Below are 24,631 nucleotides of genomic sequence, written 5' to 3' on the forward strand. Positions count from 1 at the left end.
ATATATATATATATATATATATATATATATATATATAGTGATTGAGTGTCATCCAAAAATTCAGCGCGGAACCTTGCTACATACTGGTTCAATGTTTGGTCAAATAAATGCCTGATTCTTCAGAGGCATCAGATTCTCAATATTGTCAGTTTTTTCACTGCACTGAGGATGATACTTTTGACAGACTTCAGTGTGCAGTGTGAGCAAACCGACATGAACGTGCACCGATGATATCCTATCAATTGGTGACGGAACTCTGGCGGGCTAAGAGCCGAGTTCGGCAAACAGACCACACAGCCATGTGATCATCCACCAGTGATATGCTTGCTTCTCACCACGGCTGCTCCACTGTGGTAGGACAGTTACAGAACTGATCTCTTACAGTTGGCCCCTTCATCTGGTTTCTGTGTTGAACGCTGGTATGATTAGGGCCCCTTACGTTATCCCGACAATCAACTTGGAGCATGGTATCACTAAACTTCTTATCTGTGCCGTATTGTTTTTTCAGTTCAATCTTGGATGACTACTATCTGCTCACAAGACTGAATTCACTTTGTATGTGCTTCCACTCTGAGCTGGGATGTCAGTCGAAGAGTCCCTTTATTTATTTAGGAAGACAAAAAATTCAGTTGGTCATTGGAAAAATTTTGTTCCACGAAATTTATAATAAGTGTGTTAATGAATAGCTGGCAGATCTACCGACTACAGTAAAGGCTGCTCATAGACTGCATCCATCCCTTGGTAATAGACGTGTTAATTTCATCTAAAACTTAAATTTTCGGATGTTTTTTCAAAACATAGACGCATTTTGTGTCAAAGTAACAAGCCAAATTGTTGTTTCCAAAAATGCAACTAAACGAAATGGAATTCAAAAAAAGATCATTTATTATCACAAACATGTTTTGCAAAACTGAACAACTTAGACGCTACCGTGGGATTCCAGCGCTTCCTGAGGTCGAGGAAACCTACCATTACTCAGTCATCTAGCGTTCCGGTAAGGTGTGCTCCATTTTTGTGTTTTTATTGATTCCATTTGAATGTATTTCTGCGGTTGGAATTAAACTGCATGTGAAATTAGGTACTACACGCCCTACTCTTTTTAGATAGGGATATTATCAAGAAAAACTATTCGGTTTCACGCGCTTCCTGACGCTCAATGAAATGCCATAACTGCGCGTATCATATTAGGATAAGCTAGAATATGAGGCGAGAGAAGTAAATAGATAGAAAATGGACACCCAGTTGCAACGCTGTTTCGGTGGCAACCTTCCATACACCCCAAAGAAAACACGAGGGATGAGATACGGTCAGGCTGCTTAAGTCTAGAGAGAGGCAATCGAAAAGCAGTGGTTGGATTAGAACTACAGGCATTTAGATTGATAGTTCCGACCCTAATTGTCGAGCTGTCTGGGTCTCCTAAAGGAAAAAACAAACACCAAAACCATGCACTGTATTTTATTATTCATTGTTTACTCTTCAACTCCATCATGATGAATATTATTGATGCCCATTTATTCTCTAGTGTCGATATTCTGTAACTTGTTTGTTGAAAGGCCCACCACCGGCAAAAAAATCAAAATTTTCTTCTGTATGTACACGCACTCCATTACATCACCCAAATAGTTTGACGGGTTTGCATGCATAGTACATGGTGTATCCAGCTTGGCACATTTTTCACCGTAGGTGGGTTACATGCAAAGAAATTGTATTGTTGTGAAATACTTTTTGATTGACACGGTGCTTTCCTTGGTAAGCATCAAGCACTTTTTTAAAACTTCTTTATTTCTTTCGCAGTTTTCTCATGTAGCGCCAAAGTATTCACATGCCTTAACTAGTCAAAATGCTGTCTGTCATGCTGCCCGTGTGTCAAGAAACGTCATGGTTATGTCCCTTCGGTTAAAACCGTTATCTCTGTTTATTCATTGGTGAAAAGAGAGGGTACACATTTGGTGTGAGAAGACCGAATGTCATCTAATAGAATTGCAATGGACACTCACCTGGTGCATGTGCTTGGCACTCAAGGAGTGCATTAATACCAGCAGAAATATATATCGTTGATTACTTTTTATTGTTTGTTCGAAAATATATTGCATTGTTGGCAGACGAACAATTTACATTATGTGACATAGACTGTACATTTAAGTGGGACAGAAACCGTATCAAAAACTGATGCTGAGCCTCAAGAATCGGCAAAATTTGGTTCTTTTTTGTACAGACCGTAGGCTAACAGTTTATCGTTTACTTATCAGTTTCCTCTTCATCATATTTAGCCATTTCCCGCCACCAATCCGTGCATTTCCTCGCAGAAATGAACCCTTCATCACTTTGTAACCTCATCTTGTGTGAGTACTTGTTACGAATCAGCCAGGTTGACAAAATATTGCGTCCAGCCAAATAAGTCCCATCACCCTTCGGTGGGATGGTAGCATTTTGACCAGCAAGTTTTGGATACTATCAGAAAACGAATGTGATACTTCAGCAAGACAGCGTAGAAGCTCAAACTATGCAGTCATGCAGTTGGTCGTTTATGAACAAGTGAATGCAGTAAACCGCGTACCCTCGTACATCCTTTAACAAAAGTACAAATCCATAGGACATCAAATCAGGTTTGTTAATGTGAGTGAACAGAGCTGTTTGGTAGTGGTTCCAGATGGTTCCGGTTTATATGGAGTAGCATTCAAGTAAACAAAAATCGTCCAGCTGTGATGCCCTATCAGGGCCTAGCCGTCATAAAATCCAGTGGAAATACGACGATCGAGATACAATCAGGTTTCTCAGACCCCGACAGAAGTAATCGGGACACCTCGTTTGGGTTCTGGCGACGGACCCTGCGGTCGGTTTGTTCGCACCTTAACCACTGAGTGATCTCGAGCTATTGAGCCGTTCCTACCTGAACCTGTAGCAAGCTAAATTTGAAAGACGGTAACGAAACTCTAATGACGGAAGAAGAATTACCGGATGCATGTCACTGCTACTTTTTCACGTGGCCATAAAGATTCATCCCTTCTTCCAAGCCGTACTCTAACCTTCGCGCGCTTCCCTATTCTTATGTTTTACAGCCAACCTATGAATGGCTCAACTGGCCAAAGGCGCTTTGGTAGCCCGTTTTGACTACTATGCTTCAGAGAGTCATGAATTAACTGTGCTTGAGGGAGATCAGCTCACCCTGTTGGATGACTCATCACCTTGGTGGAAAGTGAAGAATGCCAATGGTGATGTGGGCTATGTGCCCAGCAATTATGTTAGACCTGTAAGACAGGTATGCCACTCCCGATGGGCTGCGTGTTATTTAATCTATACTCCTAGAATCTCTTTAAAAATTTGAAAAATAGTCTTGGACGTCGGAAAGGTACTAGCGTGACCAAAACCTCACAGCTGTATTCTAATTGCTCTGGACAACCGTTACCCGATAAAGGGATCAAAACTGAAGCCGGTTCTCCAGGTGGTCATGAAAACGGCACATTAGGAAGAGCGGTATTTCCATTAACGGGTCCTAACCGGTCTACCTTGGAGCATTCGAATAAAGCTCTTCGGGCTCTCCACTGTGAAGAATCCCACATATATCACACGACAATACCCACAAACAGACCAGTAGTGAACCTTAGTCGCAACTTCAGAGGAGAACCTGCACAGGTGAGTTACCCACGGAGGATGCTTTTTAGTAATTTGATAGTCACTAGCGTAGGATTTGAATCGTGCGCACTATTTGCAAAATATGTCGTCTGTTGGTCTGTTGACTTGTGGGGATTCATGATGGAGCCTTTGGAAAAAAACACCTAATTTTTCCACTGAACCTGTCACAAACCAAAAGGTATGGTTAAAAAATGATCGTCCTTAGGAGGTACCAGAGTTAGTCTAGTTTTCAACTTTCGGCTAGTGTCTGCTTACTTGTCCTGCCGCTCAAAAGCATTCCTTCATTTTCGGTCATATAGTACTAAAATAATAATGCATTTTGTAAAATTCAACATCTTGTAGAACCAGGTGTGACGACCGTGGTCCTTAAACCTGTGACCTTGAGCCAATGAGCCGGAGATTTTCCAAACGCAGAGATCATCCAAGAAGAATTTGAGTTTGAGAAGGACAACGCTAAAGGATACACACATTTAACATATGGGTCTCACCAACTGGGCTTTACAGCGGAGCCAGCTATGGATTTCATCATATATAAACTCATTTCGTACCGCTACTTGAGACATAAAGTAAAATGAGTTTTGTTATGGACAATGTGGGTGGCTCCATTTCGCCCCACATCGAATTGGTTTAGTGTACCTGCGTAATATCACAAGAAACGGAGTATCGTTGTGTACCAAGGTACCAAGTTACCTATTAATTTGGGTTGTAAAGACTGATTTAAGCAAGTGTCGGAGCCACATAGGTACGCTTCGAAATCTAGTGACAAGATTAAAACGTACATGACCTGGTATCAGTTCAAAATTTCGAGCAAATATATTGCCTTCTACCAAATGCAGATCAGCCTTCGACGGCTCACATATATATTTTAGTGAACACTGTAGTTGTTGAGTCTGCTTCTGACTAGCCAACCCATTCCGACGGATGGCGGCACATCGTGTAAGCTATGAGGCGAACTGAAGTGAACGAAGAAGTGTGAGACAAAACAGCAGAGCTTAGTGGTCAGCCGTTCAAATGAACGGAGTATAAATTTACGCACACAACAAACGATGCGCAATCAGTAGCGGTCTAGCAAGAAACTTCCACAAGTCTGACGCTATCGGTTGACGCCACAGTCACGTTCCGATTTTTTTCTCCAACACCACTATGACTATCTGACAAGACGCAACTCACTTCGAAGGATAACGAATCAACAGAGCAGAATAACAGAGCAATACACGGTGTGAAATCATGCGCGAAAAAAGAACGCATTCATTCAATGTGAAGTTGGCGATTACTTTTTCTACCATTCTTTTGGTGCATTGTATAACAAGCGTTATTTCCAATACGAACCCGCTTACTTCCATTTGCGTTCAAGTCGTGTGAAATTCGTGTTATTTCCATGTCGATAAGTATGGGATGAACACTATTTAGCAAGCACACCTACAATTTAAGCCACTGAAGCATTAGGCGATTCCAAGAGTTAATCTTGGCACTCTTCGGAACAATTACCGTCCTGCAGTCATTAGCTCTGGGAAACTTACTTGCCAGTTTTTTTCAAAGGGATTATTTTTCTCCATTTTTCGTAAGCTACTGTTTCAAATGACCAACAAGTAGTAGTAAAGAGAGACGTGCAAAATTCGCAGCCCTTTTTCTGTCTCTAATTATTCCCCAGCTTCTCCACCAGCTTTAACTAGAAGGGCTTCCTGAGTTATTCTTTTTGTTAACAAGTGTTAACCAAACAAGGTAGGCACAACCCTCATTCTTGTTCGTCCTAGGTGAGCGAGTGGACAACACTTTCAGCGATTAACATACCCTGTCCTATTTTGTCAAACGATCATAACAAACCACAAAACTCGGTAACTGCTGAAAGAGAGGTTAGTCTCTTTTTTGAGAATGAAAGAAGGCGTCGTGGCAGCGTTCAGCCACTACTGGAAATCGTACTTGCGTTTGTGTTAGTACCAGATTATCCTCTCACGCATATACGATTGCCCTGACGAATGAATCAACCTTAGAGATTCAGTTGTTCATTTTATCATTGAATCTTAGGTAAGCTGACCAAGTGATACTTTTGGAGCTCAAACTAGCGACTTCCGAAGAGCTGTTTTCATGCGAATTAGGTTATCTAAAGTAGAAATACCTGAGTTATACACATTGTGTATATCTTTTGCAAATTATTCAATCAAAATGAAGCGAAAGAAATTGTGGATCGTTGTTTTCATTCGTAATGTAGTTAAGTGAAGTTTAGATTTTTTTATTTTATTTCTTGGCTAAAGCATAAATATCATCACCGTTATCATCGGCAGCTCGGTGGATCACAATGTTTAATAACATGACGGTTGTGCCCGCTGTTCGACCAGATTGTTTGGTTTCTGTAGCATTTGAGAGCTTCTCTCTCCAGTTCGAATCGCACGCGTGCTCACACAACGTCCCTGTTTTTATCCCTCTCTAGGACGGAAAGCGTACAATGACATAGTAACTTGTTTGCTTGCTATTCCGATACAAACGTCATGCTATCACTGAACCTGACCGGAAATAGGGAGAAGTGGAGAACTGCTTGCTCCGTTTACTGTGTAGAACATCTCGATTGGTGATGAAACGTTTGCAAGCAAATTAGGCAGCTTAGCAAGCAAAACCATCGACGATCTACGCTTACTGAGCTACCAACATTTCCTCCATAAAAATGTAGAATATTTACTTAGTGGATGCCTGGATACCGAACTAAAGATAGGGAGAGCGAGTTAGATGGATAGGCCGTCACAATATGAAAACTGATTCAATAGCAAAAGTGTTCCCAGTTCAGACCAGCTGATTCGGCTTTGGAGTGAAAAGTATATAAACTTCCGATGCACTATACTTTCACTGGAGAGCGAAATCTCTATAAAACTGAATGCTCCATATATTTTCTTTCTACTTATTAATCCCTTATAGTACCGGTGCCTGTGTTCTTTTGATATCAGTTAGCGCACGTGAGAATGGCCAGGTAAACTGTTCTAGATTATAGTCTGTACTGATTCGTAGGAAATTCATAATCCGCCATGCCCACCAACTCAGCCCACCATACCTCGAGATGGTCAGAAAGCAGGAGGCTGCTGACACAAGAATCCGAATACGACTGACGAGTGAAGCCATGAACACAGTCGGGACTTACCTAAATAAACAAATGAATCGGCAAAGTCAGTATATTGCTGCTTGTGTGTTATGATAATCCACATGAAGTAACGTATGACTAGGGATGCAAACACTCGCGGGACACGTGAAATCGCTCTATTGAGAGCTCTGACGACAAAGAATAACACAAACCACTTATTTACATTGAGCAATGGGATTGACTATCTAGGCCTTTGTGCACTTTAGTCGCCGGAACAAACACTTATTGTAAATTCATCCTCGTATTGTTCCATTTTCCATCTGTCTCCATAGCCAGGTGCCGGATCAAGGTCTCCGCAGTTCAATCAGAAGCGCACAACACTAGTCCCGACTTCGGATGAGACTCTCATTTCCCCAGTTGCTGCAGAATTACTTTACCGAGTGATTGCTTCCTACCAGCCACAACGTTCTGATGAGCTCCATATTAACGCCGGTGACAGGATCAGAGTATTGGAAAAGAGTGCAGATGGTTGGTGGTTTGGTGAAATTATGGTCGGGGACCAAGTTCGTTCCAGTGGCTGGTTTCCATCCAACTACGTGGTTGTTGATGTCAAAAACAAGTGAGAATTAAAACAATATTTGCCATTTCGTTTCTGGTCAGAGTAGATCTTTTCTATCTTCTATTTTAAATGGACCAAACCTCGCATATTCTGCAACTCTCTTGATAATAGAGCAGCACAAAATCGACTTCCGCCTCATAAGTTAACTCGGGCAGAATGATTGTTTTCCCTACACATGTTTCCTGTGATTTCTATGAACTTTTACACCTAGTGTATTCGACTAACATCTAGACTAGAATTCATCAAACTCATGTCAATAACATCCTCTATAATTAGTGAAAATGGAATGTTGGCTAACGAAGATGTGGAAAACTTGATCAAGGAGGATTATGTATTTCGTTGACAGTTAAATCACTGCACATTTCAAGACTATCCCTGTAACAGCTGATGCATTTTTGTGTTCACTTCAAATGTCCCCCTGACTGACCGTCTCAACTGCGCGTCAACCTTTACGATTCTGTCCTGTTAACCAGCCTTACCAAAATGAGGTAGTATTAAAAAGCGCCGCTTTTTGAACACCACTGATTTGTTTGTGTATGGTCCACATCTTATGTCAGTGGACAGTAGAGATCGGTAGCAACGTACAAGACTTTTATTCAGGGAACTAAAGCTGTGGTCTAAACACAGGTCCAGGGTGTCAGTTGGACTACCCGTGCATTCACAGAAACACTGGTGGCAACGATCTACATCATCCGTTTTCTCATACATTGTATTTTGCCACTCAAGGGCGATACGTCTTTAGGCTGATTCGTCAACAGAATGACAGTTTTCCAATATACTGTATTAAAAATAGACATTAGATTCAATCCAATAAACCATGTATATTTTTAGAACTTGCCCGTTCGCAAAGGACAGCATATCAGTTATTGGTGGTCGTTGGCTTGTTCGCTGAGCTGGGCAATTTGATTGCAAACGTTTCATCACCAATCGAGGTGGCATCATCAGTGCGTTATTGTGGAGCGTAGTAGTGCGTAGCGGTGGGTTGGTTGGTGGCACAATCAATTATTTGCAATCAAATTGCCCAGCTCAGCGAACAAGCCAACGACCACCATCTACGCTACCTGAGCTATCAATATTTTCCTCTATAGAAATATCAATTATTTTAAAGCAGAATTAACAAACCTTTACACTGACATGACTCGCTGAATGTTTTGTCAAAGATAAATGGTTTTTATAACTGGAGAACTTAAAAGGTTTCAGTTGTCGTACTCGCAGGGAGTTCATGGTTTGTTTCTTCGCTGAAGTTGCACCATATCAGTATTTTCAACTTTTTTCATCAGCATACTCAAAACCGACTGGAGTGAATCACTGTAAACGGAGCAGCTTGCTCGGACCAAATTTAATCACATCTTGTCAGAGTTTCATAGGAATTTCGCTAGAGGAATCCCACGTGAACACGGTTTCCATGAGACTCCTGCTTCTCACTCAATACAAAACGGAATGGCGCACATTTATTGATCACCAAGATGGAGGCTGCATTCTTTTTCGGTCACACAAGAATTTGACTGAAGATGTTCAGTTGACAACGTTCGTAAGCGTGAGTTTGAACATACTTGCCAACAGACCGACGAACTTGCACGGTTAAAGATTCCAAACTTTCATCCCATACTAGACCTACTGGACAACGCCTGTCTTAACTGACACAGCTTTCACCTGACGGTGCTTTTATCATGCCGTAGTGACATGAACGATGTGCCAGACATGTTCAAGCATAGTCTCCGTGGTCCATGCTGTTTTTACTGCAGAGCTCAGGTGAAGTGGTCTTAGACGGTCAAACAGTGTGGCTGGATACAATGCGATGCTCACTCAGCTTCCTCATCATCGGCTGCTATGGTATTTCACCGTATAGTGTGAAATCACGCAAGAGAGATGATGGACCAGATTTTTGCACATAGAACCCAGTAATTGTGATATTTTGGTTAAGGGAATGTTGCTTGAAAGATCGTGTGACGTCGCATACGGCTCACCTTCAAAGACAGGGGCCGCCCAGCCCACCTAGCACTTCTTGAAATAATTTAGACAGAGTCATCAGCCTGTGCTATCATTTTTTTCCGATTCTATACGAAATGATCGAGCAGGACTTAGAGGCAGTTAGGCGTTAAAACATGTGTTGAAAATTCCGCCCCCCTTTTTTTCATGCTGCACTGAATATTCTCATTACACGGACCTGTCGTACTTCGAAACTTCCGTTTCCAATCTCAGCTTTTGATAGTGAAGATAAATTTGATTGGTTAGTGACGATGGTGCGGTTTTTACTCTGTTCATCAGAAGTACACTAAATACTTTGAATCCCTTGGGAAACACAACTAACTGCAATACACATTAATCGAGATGAAACCTAAACGTTTGCCAGCGTATTGACTGAGGAGGCAAATCCCAGTGCTGTAGTGGAAGGAACGTGAATATTTTGTAGTGAACATCTATCCTTTCTGATAGATCACACAGCAACTAGTTTCGCACACAACGATCAAAGAAAATAATCTAAAAATAAATAAATAAAGTCGGAAGTCAGGAGTTGCTTAATAAGACTAAGTGTATGTTGGGGGGAGGAGAGGTTCAGAGAGGTTGATTTGGAAGGGCCCGAGATAATATGCTTGAGACGTCAATGAAAACTGCTCGAAGCTTACAGATACGCGATAGTCCTGAAGCTAAGGGAGTGTAGGTGACAACATAGATTATACAGGGAACCTGAGGAAACTGGGTCCAATGCAGAAAAATATGGACATTAAACGATTTTTTTACATCACGTATCCTCGCAACGTAATCGTAACAGACATTTGGGTAGGTTTTGGATTCATTTAATCGAGAAGAACATTTTGTATCGCTTGGAGTCAAAATCACGTTCAAAATCACTCTAAAACTCTTTATAAAATAGGCCGGCTGCGTCAAAATACTCTGGGATCATGTCTAAATGACTGCGATAACATAGCACTGGTAAAGTTAGCGCGTCTAAACTGAGATAAGTTGCCTATCTGGAGTACACCGCAGTAGTGATCATTCCTGAGAATTTCGGAAGGAACAGCCCTTAGGAAATTGGACTTGATTTAATCAACTTAAAGAGGTGACAATTTTTCGAATTGAAACATAGCACCTGTGGGAGAAAAGGTTCGCCGACTGTTATTGGGTACTTTTAGAAAAAATAATGAGGCTCAACGTGGAACAGGAGACTCTATTTTGTAGAGGGAGTTGAAAATACAAGTAACCAGGTGATCATGAGAACGACTACAGATGAAGTAAGCACCATCTGACTCCCGGTGGAAGGAGGGTGACCGAATAATGCACAATGCCTTTACTGTAAGATCTCAATGGGCAAGTCGAAACCCAAAATTAGTCACTAGTCGTTGAACTTTGTTTGATAACAGCAACAAAACTTTCGTAATTCATATAAGTTTCATTTGACTCGGAACATCCCTTGGGTAAATGTGGTTAAAAGAGAGGACCGATGAAAAGGTAAAACGTGCCATTGATCTCGGTATGAAGTCCAGTTGGAAAGCGGGTCACTGTCAGCATTCTCTACTATATCGGGTGCTTATATCATGTCACACAGGTTGTACGTTTGTTTCGCGTAGACGCATACAACTCGGGCAGGCTTTGACCAAATCATCCGCCACAATCCTTGAACGAAGCGGGAGAGAGGTCACCGGCGTCAGACGCTCTAAGACGCCTCCGCATTTGAGGCTGAAGGTCGCAGTCCACTTTTCAGGTATGACTCGGCAGTACAGGTGGAACGCAGCAGACGGTCAAACGAAAGCGATTTCCAAAGTTCGGTGAATAGATCATCTGCCATCTGGTCAACATCCAAGTAGCAGCTGGCCCAATATACTTTCTGCCGAAACACCATTTCCAATGGTCGCAACGGTCTTCCATGCCGACATCAGCTGACCATTGTGGACCTAGTTGGTTTTACTGAAAATATCTTTCTAAGAATCCGAGTCGCATGCGAAAAGTCTGTACACAAAAGTCAATTTTAAGGTATAAGATGACTTTTACACAAATACTTCAATCACAGTTCAACACTGACTTCTACGGTATCAACTTGGCTGTCACAAAACAGCGGGCGTATTCGTACCACACGTAGGGAATGGCGTCAGCAACTAGAGCAGTTGATGTAACGAAAGTAGAGCATGTGAAGTCAGATAGACGAATATAACCGATTGGTTATAAGGGAACGGAGTTAAAGACATGCCAGATGTACTATCGTGTTGACAAAAGATACAAAATATTCACTTCTTTAGGCTAAAATAAGCTTTATACTCATAGCAGTAAAATCTTCGTACCTTTAATCACCATAATGGCACTTTTGTCATTCTTTCTTCTCTATCCCCCTCATGACTAATCGATCGTGTTCATATAGTTGACATCATGTACCCTGCTTCTGTTACGTAGACTGATCTAGCCACACCCGCCAACCCTCACACGTGACCTGGACTTGAGAGACTTTGCGAATACATCCGCCTCTGTATGGCTGCCTACGTCAATACCATAGGAGCATATGATGATGATCTTCGACTAAAATGTCTATAAGCAAAGAATTTCATGCCTTTAATTTGGTGTTTTCCAAAATGCTGGAACAGCCTGTTGGTGAATCCGGCATTTTCCGCCTCGTCCGTTGATTTAGGTTTCTGAACTAACGAGGCTTATCAGTACGTGGGCGCGCTCATCTTTACCTGGCGTACCATCTGGTCGGGTCCACGGACAGTTCCTTGTGAAACACCATGTTGCTTAAGGATTTTCACACTTTTTGAAGTTTGAACCGTAAGAAAACTGCATTCAATCAGCACACAGATAAGTTGGGCGTTTTCCGCTATCCCTCCGGTTTATCGTATACTCCAAGGCAGCCATGAATTTAAACCACATCAATCGCAAGTCTATCTGCGTGCGCGTTCAGGTCACCACAGTTATACCTGGGTTCCTGACGCGTTATTTAACGAAACGCATGGCGTCGTACAATAGTTTTAGCAGCTCTGCAACTCCAATTTAACGTAGCGTCATCAATTATAATAAAACAGCTGCGACAAGGTTCTTTCGCAGCGTTTACTAAACGAACCACACATGCTACTGTAAACCGACAACTTTCAGGCGGGCTTATGTCACTGTGTGACCCAGTGCTGGCTCCTGAGCATGCAGTTACGGCAGCCTGAGTCACTAGAGGCACGCAGACGGAAAATAACATAAAATACTGGAGCGTGTCTGTGAACTATATCGTTGCACAAGTCAATGCAAGAAAGGACAATCAGCTGCCCAGTTTTCTTTATATTGTGAACTTTCAGGATGGTTAAGTGGACTGGACTTGAGAGTGTCTGAGGCTGTTATCGCGGTTGGACGAGCAGAAGCTAATGCAAAGTGAACAGTAATGGGACCTCTGTGAATAATACTCTGCCCAGAACGACGCGAAGAAAAATAATGGATACATAAAAGCTCAAGATGCAAGGCATGAGCAATAACTTAATTTCACTTACCTCTTCCACTATGTAACGATGTGCAGTAATGATGACGTATGCGAGTAGTCAGTGGTCTGGTGTCCAAGCTCTGTCCTCTCATCTCATGAAAAGCGAAATTTATTACGCAAATTGCTTTGCAGCATTCATTTACCATTGTTTAATAACCAATGAATATCCAGGAAAGCTCGTGAGGACGCGCAAAAATGTTCAGTTTTTAAAGACTGTGTGAATGTATGGAGATTACCTTCCTGTCTAATGGCTTGTAACTGCTTAGTTCGTGTTTTTTAATAAGTGGCTTCGCAGCGAAGGGATTTCTTTCTTCGCCTTTAGTGAGTAAGACAACCCAATTGATGAAGGCCGATATGAAGTGACATAAGTACTGGTCACAACTCTCACTGTCCCAAACAATCTGAGCATCCACCAAGTGCTCAAACTCAGACACAAGACGAATGGGACCTCTGAGAAAAACCTTTTACATGAAAGCTTAACCGTAGGGTAGCAGATGGATGTCAGACAACATCATCATGATATAAGCATCCAATTGCTTCACAAGTTTCGGCCAGCCTGGCTCATGAAACTCTGTAGATGTTGTGGTGAAATCATCAGTGCAGCTTAGTGGGTGGTAGAGGTACACAATCCACTGTAGCGTCCTTCTTAGCCCCTTGCACAATTGGAACGATTTTCACTCTAGAGAATTAAATTCGTTTCCGGTAATCCCGAAGTTTATAGAAGACACCCGTAATATCACTTCAATCCGAAGTCACTTGAATATTTTATAGAGTCAGGTCGAAATTATCTTCTGAGTTGAGCGGTGATGCAGTATTAGTTGGTAGAAACAGCTCATATGACAGGATTTGCTGTCAACTCTTCAAATCAATGCATTCTGAAAACAATTTCTGTGCAACCGTGATATCTGGTATTGTCTTACATTGTGTCATATGTGACCTATTAGGTTTTGCCGTCATTTTTGACATTTTCTCGTTTACCTACCATTAGGAACATTCGAGCAACACTCACTGTGATCTACTTTTGAAGTATATAACTCCAGTTAACACAATTTTGAAAAAAAAGACTTTCCGAAACTTAGCTAAGCCATTCTCTGATATTTCATCAGTAGCTTTAAATTGACGATGGAACAACGAAACGAGTTGGATTGCGTTCCGAAAAATTACCATGTGATTATAGCATCGCCATCACGCGCCATATTTGTTGCAAAAGTGGGCTCTCCTGATCATTCAACCAGCTGGAGCATTCAGTATTAAGACCAGTGGTATGCTGCTTGCGGGAAACGTAGAAACATATGCCAGGTTTCAAATTTTGTTCGAGGCTAAAAGCCACATGATTGGATTTGTGCAGTATGCGACCATTGAATGGGATCAAACAGTGCTAATCATTGGTTCATCTTGTGAGTCGAGGAGTGACCATCAGATACATCCAGTGCTGCAAACCTGTAAACACTGATATAACACAGTCACAGTCATTGCGCAAGGAGCTCTCTTCATCTTTTCTGCCTCACTGTAGACCTAAATTTATGGGCATTTTACCAAGATATATATAGCTGCAAAAATGTTCACACTGATCAAGTAGAATGGACCTAGTGAGAAGAGAAATGGTCAACACTGGGCGGCAAACTAACTACGCCAGTCCAGACTCCGCAACTGAATGTCTCGTAACTGTTTAAAATGACTGTAATTTCGAGCCACTTGGCAAAATTTCTAAGTTTCCGCTTGGATTCGGTAGCAATGAATTATACCGTCATTTTTCTACCATGATGTTAAACCATTACTAGACTATTACATTACTAAACTGAATTAAGTTTCAAGGACGTTGTAACTTCATACCTTGGACTGGCCAAAGCTTTTATGCCTAACAGGGAGAATTTTAACGGACCAAAGAGTCTGATGTTTGTGTTTTTCTGCGGATTTAATGATTCTGATTTAAACAAAACCTCGGGATTCAGGTGACACCATCAATGTGTTCTGGTTCGTAGGGATCCGGGTTTATGTATTTTTCACTAAAGGAGAGATAGCATTCAAATAAGGCGGATTATCTGGTTTTATCATCTTGTCCGCTAGCATCATAGCACGATGTGCCACTTGAGGTTGATTTTTCCATGGTCAGTGTGTGGAAGTCGGTTCCTCTTAAAAGTGAAAATTTATTTTGTAGCGTTCTGTACGGTAAATTGCATGGATTGAACCCTGTCAGAGAGAGGACTAACTGAGTTCATTGAAAACACTCTGTGCTTTCGAAAAGCTTTCCTTCTTGCCTGATTTTTTGAGTTAAACTAATTAACATCTTGGTCTTTGGACGTACAATGTTAGAATAACATCTGATTACTTCTCAGGACCGGTTTATATTTATCTGTTGTGACCGACTGTAGGGTGTCCAAGTATGCAGCTAAAATGAGCATCTCAGATAGCTATCGCATATTTTGCATGATGAAGAGACCATCATATGCAATGATTGTGAAAACTGCTCGGAAGCAAGCCTGAAACTCTGTTCCAGCAAGACACTAGGAAACTGGCCAGTTTCTTGCAGTTTAAAAGCATTTACATAGTGGGGATAAGGTATATGCTGAGCTTTCAACCACACTGGGCGTAGCTTGTACATGCCGGTACACCATTCAATGTTAGGTTAAGAATACTAGAAGAGGACCGAGATTCGTGGCCGAAAATTCTTAATCCCAGCTAGCCCTTTATCAGTCAATTTTCGCTTGGGTTCCGAACATGGAAGCTCAATAAATGAGTTTTCTCTTCAAGTGCATTCTATTTTGTTGTGTGATCTCTTTTTAACTGAGACTTAGTTGTACGCTAAATGCTCTCATTTGCATACTGATTTAGTTATGTCCAAATGAATCCAGCTACATCACTGGTTTATGATGTTCCTCCTTAACTGAATGTGCTGCACCAGATTGCATCATTTTCTAGCTGGTACGATATTCTAGACGTCGCAACACATTGTTTAGACGTAAAACACTACCCACAAAACTTACTGAAAGCTCCTCCACAAACTCCACATCGTTCTTGCGGTTCATTATGTAGGCACGACCATCGAGTTTCCGTCAACCTTAAATTCCGATTAAAGAAGTGTACGGAATTCGCTAAATACTCTCGTTTGTATACCAGTTTCGTTTTCATGGAAGACTCATCTGCATCTCCCATTTATGTTGGTTGCCGGAAAATCGGGGGCAATGCCTACCAGATGAGCCCCTAGAATGACAAAACCGATCATCGGATACCCCATGTTTTTCAGCAACCCTACGAGAGTGTGCTGCTTTCTGAGTTTGTCAGGTTTGTAACAGTGGATAGTTTTTGTGAAGCCCTTTAGACAGTTAATTGTCATCAATTCTGTCACAGCTGTTTCTTCCAAAACGCGAGGAGAATAAAAAATATTCATTTCTGTGACTAGTTATTTGCAAAGCTAAGTATAAAAGTTACTCAAGTTGTTCTTGGTCTATGTAAACGTGTTTTTCACGTGAATTGTAGAAGTTCCGTTCTTTTTTGGCCTTTTTTGGGGAGAAAGTACCGTTGTTTAGTTGGCTCTATTTCCAAACGGCTATTTCTTAAAACACAACTAATCTGCTTCAGCTACGCTTTGTCCAGGCAAGGTAATCGGCCGACGGATCGGCTACTCAGTTCATGATCCGGTGTCGGTTCTCGTGATGGACTGATGGGCTAGGTGGAGACTAAATTGTTGCATACTGCCTTTGGCAGAACTAAACCAGATTTTTAGAGGTCACCTACAATTTCTCGAAACTCTGGAAAGAATTGCACTTGACAGGACCCAACTCATTTACGACCGTGTAAGATCGGATTGCACTACATATATCTCACGATTCTGAATTTAAATGTTGTTCTTACTTAATAATCTGTTTTAGGAACGTTGGACATGGCTCTCTAAGAAACTTCCGTCATCCCGAGAACCGTGCAGTTTCCGTGATCCCGGCCTTTGCACCATCCAACACAAGTCCGACTTTTCATGTCAACGACAAGCCATCAAAACTTACCGCGATTACACTTTATCCCTATGTTCGCAATCATTTGGAGGAGATTTCATTTACAATTAACGAAGTTCTGGAGATCCTAGAACGTCCTTCGGAAAATGCCGACTGGATGCGTTGTCGAAATGCACGTGGAGATATTGGCTGGGTTCCAAGCAACCATTTGCGGATACTTTATCCGTCCTTAGCGGCCGCAGATAGAAATCTGTCGAGGATGGCATGTCCGACGGCGGTCAATCCCTACACCCCCAGGACAAGAGGACTTGAACAAAACATTCAGAACTATGTGGGGACGCATCCTCCTCCGTCGGCGCCATCTCCACCAGAGTCTATGATAGACGGAGAAGCTGTGAGGCTAACACATGCTCTGAAGTCACGTAACAGCGGTGCCCATTTGCGGAAACCCTGGTTTTGGGGTGCTATTAATCAGGCAGAATGTGAGTACATTCTGCACCAGTACTCTCATCCAGGAGATTTCATCATCCGGGATAGCACCTCTAACGTACGTATACTACGAATGAATGCTTACTTTTTCATTCTCACGTGACACCAAATTATCCAGATCATGCATCTAAGACGTGTATCAAAACGTTTGAATTGTTTCAGGAATTGAAAAAAGCGGTAACTGGTGTAGTCATTCAAACATCATCACTGTCATTTTGTAACTGAGTTATTTTTCCTTAAGCAACTCCACCAAGCTATTTCTCTCAGATATTACACTATTTGTTTACTTCATTCACTGATGTTTTAGTCGTGCCCATGATTGGTTAACAGCAAGTACCACACACAGGATTATGTGACTAAAATTGCGGTACCTTCTAGTCTCAACTCGATAGTCTCATCCGCTGATACAAATTGATAGTATACGCACCCACTCGGTCCCGTCGCATCTCACTGATTTTGTTGGTTCTGCAAGAACCTCTTGCTTTTCAGGAAGCAGTTTAGACGAATTCTGTCGCATGTGCAGATCAGTGAGCATTAGTTAGCAAAAATGATCGGGTAGGTCGCGTGCATAGCTAAATACCAGGTTATAATTTAAGTAGAAGAGCCATTTTAAATGCAGCAAAGCTACTCGATACGGGTATACATGCTGCAAATCCAGCGGTATTTCCCTCCTCAAAGTGTGTACAAACAAACGTTATTATTCAAGCCACTTATTCCTAGTTTACTTTATACGTTGAGAGATTAAAGTGTAATGCACCTGTTGATTTTTAGACTTTGGAGAAGGGAAGCCTACGTTTAAAGAGCTGAATATATCTGTAGACGAAATACGCTAATCCTAAGGCTACTGAAAACTCTTCGACCGCCCACGAGCGGTTTGGTTGTTCTTAGGGCTCCTCAACCAGGCGCCTTTCTTGAGTTTTCGTCAACCGAGAGAGATTCCTGGTTCCTGGTGAGTATCCTGCAAATTAAATTTTGCAAATGCGTGTATTTCGCTAATTCCGTACAAGGTGGGTTCAAGTAGAAAATAATTTTGACGGAAACTCTGGGACTGAGCCTACCTGATGAGCCAAAAGAAGAGCAAAACCGGTCGTGGTCCCTCGAAGAGTTTTCAGCAACCTTATGTCTAGTGCATTACTTCTATAAGTGTGTCGTGCTATCTTGTATATCGCACCAAATGAAACATGGGGTAGCCTGGTACAGCACATTCAGTTGATTAGAAATCCCATAAATGAGAGATTCACCTGGGTGCCGGTGTGTCTCCCCCAAAACCAAACTGGTTTGAAAATGAGTGTATTTAGGTAATTACCAGCTAGCTAATACTTTCGTCATCACCCATGAAACTGGTCACCCTGGAAATTGTTTTGTATAGTCCCTTAGGCCTAACCAAGATTGTCATAGGCGTCAACAGCATAGAGGACAGATTTTGGTCCAGCTTAAGAGTTGAACATCTGGAGCTCACGCAGCAGCTCTTTCTGGCTTGCACTTATCCCAAGTGGATGCAGTACCTAGTCCAGATTTGTTTATTCGTTTTCAGATTTGCTTACTTCCAAACCCTGATTGAAATTATGAAGAGCCATTGTCTTTTTTCTGGCGGTAGTTAGTTCATCTTTATCTGAGATTGCAATGCATAAAAATGCACTTTGTTATATCTTGGAGGTTGGCTTCGCTTTACAAATGCGCACACAGCTGACGCTTGGTTATGGGATTAAACCAGTTTGGTCTGAAACACAATTAGTGTTCATTTTGCGACAAAAATGAACACTTAATGTTAAAAACCCACCATAAAAGCTAGCTGCCTGCTCTGTGTCTCCCATCTACTAGTTAATTAGCTACTGATGGATGAAAATCAACCATGAGAGCTGAGATTTTGGACCAATTAAGCCGTGTTCACTCTTTTTCGGCCGAGTAACCGGTATGTCACTAACCTAAATCAGAACCCATAACTTGTTTCCCACCATCGATCCCAGTGTCATTTAGGGTTGCTATGGTTTGTCTTTATGGCAGGGACATAAAGACACACTAAAGCCACACTTTTTTAAGACAGGCGCAGTGGAAAGGATACGTATAACCAGGCCCGAGAAAGATCGCTTATGTTGGTAAAAATCTGCCGTAATTTTTCAATGAAGTCTTCCAGGATAACCCTCAAGTATCTCAAAAACCTTTGCAGTTGTACACAAACGGGGTGTTAACACAATCGTAGATGTTAGCGGAATATAATGTACATTACGATGTAGCTTATAGATGAAGCCGGGTGAAGGCAACCGAAATTGGGAACTTTGAGACCAGTTGACCGGTTGTCATTGAGGTGCACTTGATTACGTCAATGTCTGAGATCACAACAAAGTGTTGCGGGAGATCGTTGGAATATTGTGGAAAACCTCTTCCAGGAGAAGTGTGCTGAAATCAAAATGGCGGGGATGTAAAGGCATATCTGTCGGATCAAGTGAAGAAAACTATCTCCCCGATTTAGGGACACTAGTGATGGTACTGCACATCAGTTTATTTTTCGAATTTCAAAACCCAATTCATTCTCGTAACTTCCCAAAACAAAGTGAGAACTTCGGTGACATTCTGCTCCTTAACAGAAGCAGCAACTGACTGAAACAAACCCAGCTTCTTGCTTCTCACACCCAGTTTGATTGTGATGTTTTGAGCACGCAATACGGGCTGGCGTTCCTTTAGAAGTGAACATTAGTAAAGCGGTTCATTCTGCATAGGGGTACTGGACCGGGACGTGGGAGGTGCAAATTCCACACCGTTGGAAATTGGTGTGGCCCAAAAAAAAAGAAGAAAATGGGATACTACCCCTCACTTTAACAGTGGGAAAGGAGAAAGTGAAGAATTCAACTACGTTACTATCCAACACGCCACAATTTTTGGGGGGATCTACAATTTACGGCTTGTATTCAAGACAACTGTTGAACTTCATCTTTACTCACTAAATGCACTCGTTTAAAGTTTTATTCCGAGCCTCGACGTATGAAATACGTACTCCAACGATTCCAAGTTTTGAATGTTCACTAAAGCCTAATGACACGCACCAAAATAAAAAGAGTAATTGCAAGCACACGCACTTTATTTTGATCGATTTTGTGAGGAATCCTCTCTCGTTTGATGTCTCACGGTTTCTGGGACTCACGTGACCTGCGTGCAACAAGTGGCTGCCTGCGAGCGGCGTTGAAGCGTTTTAGACGAATGCAGAATGTAGAAATAATTCGGAGCATGTGAGTCAATGAAAACACAGCGAAATGCTTTCGCGATCATTTGGAATGCCGTTCGGAGTGGGGGCGAACATAGGTACAGGAGTGTTGTCAAAGTTTGTTGACAATATATGCTTATTAATTGGGTTGCTTCTGATATATTTATCCGCGTGGCCAACCACTTCTTGAAATAGTTCAGGAAATTTGGGTTGATTGTGATTAACTAGTAAGAATATTTCAAAAATACTGCCAACATGGTCCTGAAGCGTTCTGCCAGTAGTATGTTACTCACTTTGTTAAAGTGGAGTGGTGCATATCTGACTACCTAAACAGGACTGTTCACTCGAAGCAAACGGAAGAGAGGGTCCACCCGAAAATTACACTAGTTTTCAGCATATGATTTTCATGGCTCTGAAGAACTGGGTGTGCGGATTTTTGTTGTTTACTGTAGGGAAACTATGATTTAGCATGAGGAATGACGAATGACATGCTCAGTTAAATGTGGAAACGGATGATAAATGTTGAAATGTCAGTGATCAAGGCACTGTCTAATGATTTCGAATCAGTTCAATCACTTGGTCTGTACAGTGTGACTCCTGGGATTAGATATGATGCACTATACGGAAGTGATCTATGAAGAACGGATTGTGCGTCTTCTACGTTACAGAAGTATGCAAGAGTACTTCCNATTTAGCATGAGGAATGACGAATGATATGCTCAGTTAAATGTGGAAACGGATGATAAATGTTGAAATGTCAGTGATCAAGGCACTGTCTAATGATTTCGAATCAGTTCAATCACTTGGTCTGTACAGTGTGACTCCTGGGATTAGATATGATGCACTATACGGAAGTGATCTATGAAGAACGGATTGTGCGTCTTCTACGTTACAGAAGTATGCAAGAGTACTTCCTGGTTTTATTTGAGGACTCAAGACTCTGATACATAAGGCCAAAGGTATAGATAATATCTACAGCTGTTGAACAAGTCCAGTGAGCAACTGAGGGTGAGTACCCAACAGCCTGACAGATCAATCCGTACCCACTTTAATTCAGGTCTGACCAGATTCAGGTCCGCGAGAGTAAATATTTAGACTGGCCAGTCTCCATAACTGACTCGATAATAAAACTCTCTAACGAGACGTGGCAGGTAGTGCTTCCCTCATCTAAACTGGAGCAATGTTAGTACCACCTATACAATCATTCACAAGCGGTTTCCATGAAATCCGCACAAAAAGTTTACGATGGCTCCTGTTTCATTTACAATAAATCTTCGGTGAGGATATAAGTCATGGATGACCGTGGTACTGAACTGAACTGAAAGAATCCGACTGGTTTAACTACACAAGTAACTAGTGAAGACTTGTGAAGCAGACTTCCGTTTACTGAAGCGCTCTAGAGCAGTGTACAGCTACGTCAGGATTCCTGGGGTTCATGGTCAATGCGAATCTTCCGATTCTCGATGGGGCCGAATGAGTTGTGTAGCAGTTGAACGAGTCACAAGTTGTTCGTCAGAAAAATGGTCAAATTATTTTTACGCGGGACAAAGTGTCACTCATTCTTATTCTCATACGCATACTGACGTCACTTGTTTCACCTGGAGTCATGACCTTCAACGTATTGGAGGAATGTTCTCATTTCTAAACAGGTTACTATTGTGTTGTGAGTAGTCAAAAAATTGGTTGGACTGAAGCGACAGCCTGGCATACCCAGCTTCATGATTGGGTCGTAATTACGTTTATCGTAATTAGGATGGAGTCGCTCATTCTCCTACTATCCCCTCCGATTCAAAGACGTTGGATACCAAAAGTATTCTCCTGGCGGTGACTAATATGTGTCATGATGCACATAGTCTGAGTAAATGAAATATTATTTCAACCGTATGCATTTTCAAGAGGCATTTTGAGTATACCATAGTATATTTTGCTTTGGCTAGCCGTTGGAGACGTATGCCTGAGAAAGTTTGCGATAGAGGACCACCTTCATGCAGGACTCGTTTTGTCGCAACTATCTGCTTTTCGAGGGATATCATTGTGGGTTTGTGACACAGTCTGCGGGACAATTAGCAATGACAATTTTCGACTCTTCCGAGGGAATAACTTTCATCAGCTGAAATCGATGGCTTATTCTATCATACAAGTAAACTAAAGCATCGTGTAACGCACAAATTCACCATTGAGAAGATTCTATTCAGCTCTGCGCTTGTGCTGATGCTTCTTTTGATATTTACTGAATGACAACCAGCCATTTTAAATCATTACACAATACATAATACTTCTTTAACTCTTATTCCACTTACCATTCATGTGAATGAAACTCACTGAATCAACATAATACGCTTTAAAGCACTCAACAAAACTTCCTATAAATAACCCACTACTGTTCCTATCCTTTTAGCCAAACGACCTAACTATTGTTCTGAACTCAGGCAACTTGATTCGAAACTTCCGAATTACCGTGAGCAATGGATGTTATCACATTGGAATGCGAGTTTTTCCAAGTGTTGAGGAGCTCATCTTCCATTTTCAACGGCACTACATCTTTACTTCCAAATTTGAGAGCTGTTTTCTTGTTCGACCTTTTGCCCACCCGGGCTTCTTGCAATCTTCGTGGTACGCTGTGAACGAACAACTCATACCTCCAGTCTACACGCCTGTTTTTCGACCATACGAAGCGGTCTGTGGCACACAGATGCATTCAGCACGAACGCTATCGCGGTAGATCGAAACCTTGCCTATAGCCACTGCTTTTTGCCTTTCTATTTGTTACTTTAACTAATCTATGCAATGCTTTTTAACTTGCATGAGATCTTCGTGGCATTTCGTCCTAATTTTTTTTAACTTGGCACATGTTTGTATAAAGAAAAATATATGATTGGCAACTGGGATAATATTTTTTTCAGAATGTATACCAGGGTATGTCATAAGGCTTGCTGATATTCCAACCTTGCATTGAATCCTGATTTCTGTAATCCTAGAAAAAACAGACGTAAAAGAAGAAGAGACTCCTCCAGGCCCAGTTTACAATTGTACGTTACACACGACCGATTGAACTCATCCGAACAGAATTTCCTGCATGTATCGAGTTGATGGCTACTCAGGAAAGATAAGGATACATATACGCATACATTTTTTCAACCGAACTACCGCGTATCCTTAGGTGGAAGAACTTTCAACTGTTGCGAAAATTACATCGTCCTGATGCAAAAACTCCATGGATTTTTGCGGACAATGTCACACTAGCATGACTGTGAAGTGAGCCATAATCTATCAAGCAGTCTGGTTTATTAGCAGACTCAATGATGGATAGATGCATGCAAGTAGTACTTCATGCAATATAATTGCTTTCTATGGACAATAAATGTTCACACTGCGTGAGAACTGCGCCACAAATTAATAAATTTCAAAATGAAGTTGTACTTCTACCACTGATCGAATCATAGAAAATGCCTTCGTCAGTTTAACCAACGTACGTTAATATCCAAGAAAACAGATGTGAGCACTTTATGGCACACTTCGACCAGTTGGTCAAGTGAACTTTTTTGTGGGTTGTCGCGTCATATTCATATCAAATTCAACTATGGCGGATGTCTTGAACACGACTGATCTCACTAACACAAACTTAAGTGATTCTTGAAAGCCTTGTTCTACTTTCAATTCTTGTAAATTGTTTCACTGTCTACTTGATTCAAGAGCCTAATCAGATGTCTGACCGTCATTATGAGTCTGTTTGTTCACCCTGATCAAAATTACTTCGAACTCACTGGTCACAACACTCCAAGCCTTTTAACTCGTAAATCATTCACCACACAGGCGCGCGTGATCCATAATAAGCACTTATTATAATTTTAACAACACTGCTTGTGAGTGTCCATGGATCAATAGGCGAAGCAGACTGATCACCATCATCTCGTGTGCCTGTTTTCCCGGCGTGATATTGTGTACGGATGACATAACTAGCCAGAAGCGTTAAAAAGCTAAAGAAACTGTGAGATGCAACGGAAATCCTAGATCCACATCTCTCTGAGTTCGCAACTAATAGGACATTTTTGCATCACCATTCCTTCACACTCAGGTATCTAGGTTGTGATTGGTTAGTATACACAGATCACGGGCAGACTGGTTCCCTTTTCCTCAGTTTGATGTCTATTCATTGGCATTATCCGTAGTCTGCAAGTTCTTCCATGCGTTTACTCGGTACACCTCTAGTGAATTTTGTTGTCCATCT

The 24,631-nt window shown here is 41.7% G+C and overlaps 2 protein-coding genes across 2 annotated transcripts in view; one reads left to right on the plus strand and one right to left on the minus strand.

Moving 5' to 3' along the window:
* T265_09085 (hypothetical protein) overlaps nt 1-23,101 on the minus strand; it is a gene marked incomplete at both ends in the record, with an annotated part of 29,565 nt that extends 6,464 nt beyond the window's left edge. Inside the window, one exon of the mRNA XM_009175070.1 lies at nt 22,861-23,101. Within this exon, the coding sequence (XP_009173334.1) occupies nt 22,861-23,101 (241 nt within the window). The remainder of the gene's footprint in view (nt 1-22,860) is intronic.
* On the plus strand, nt 3,071-23,293 carry T265_09086 (hypothetical protein; the record flags this gene model as incomplete). Its single annotated transcript, XM_009175071.1, has 5 exons — nt 3,071-3,259; nt 3,307-3,633; nt 7,033-7,319; nt 16,638-17,262; nt 22,802-23,293. The coding sequence occupies 5 exons, from the start codon at nt 3,071-3,073 to the stop codon at nt 23,123-23,125; spliced, it is 1,752 nt and encodes a 583-aa protein (XP_009173335.1).
* Nucleotides 23,294-24,631: the final 1,338 nt, after the last annotated feature.

The sequence above is a fragment of the Opisthorchis viverrini genome (assembly GCF_000715545.1).
Source record: "Opisthorchis viverrini unplaced genomic scaffold opera_v5_255, whole genome shotgun sequence".
NCBI lineage: Eukaryota > Metazoa > Platyhelminthes > Trematoda > Opisthorchiida > Opisthorchiidae > Opisthorchis > Opisthorchis viverrini.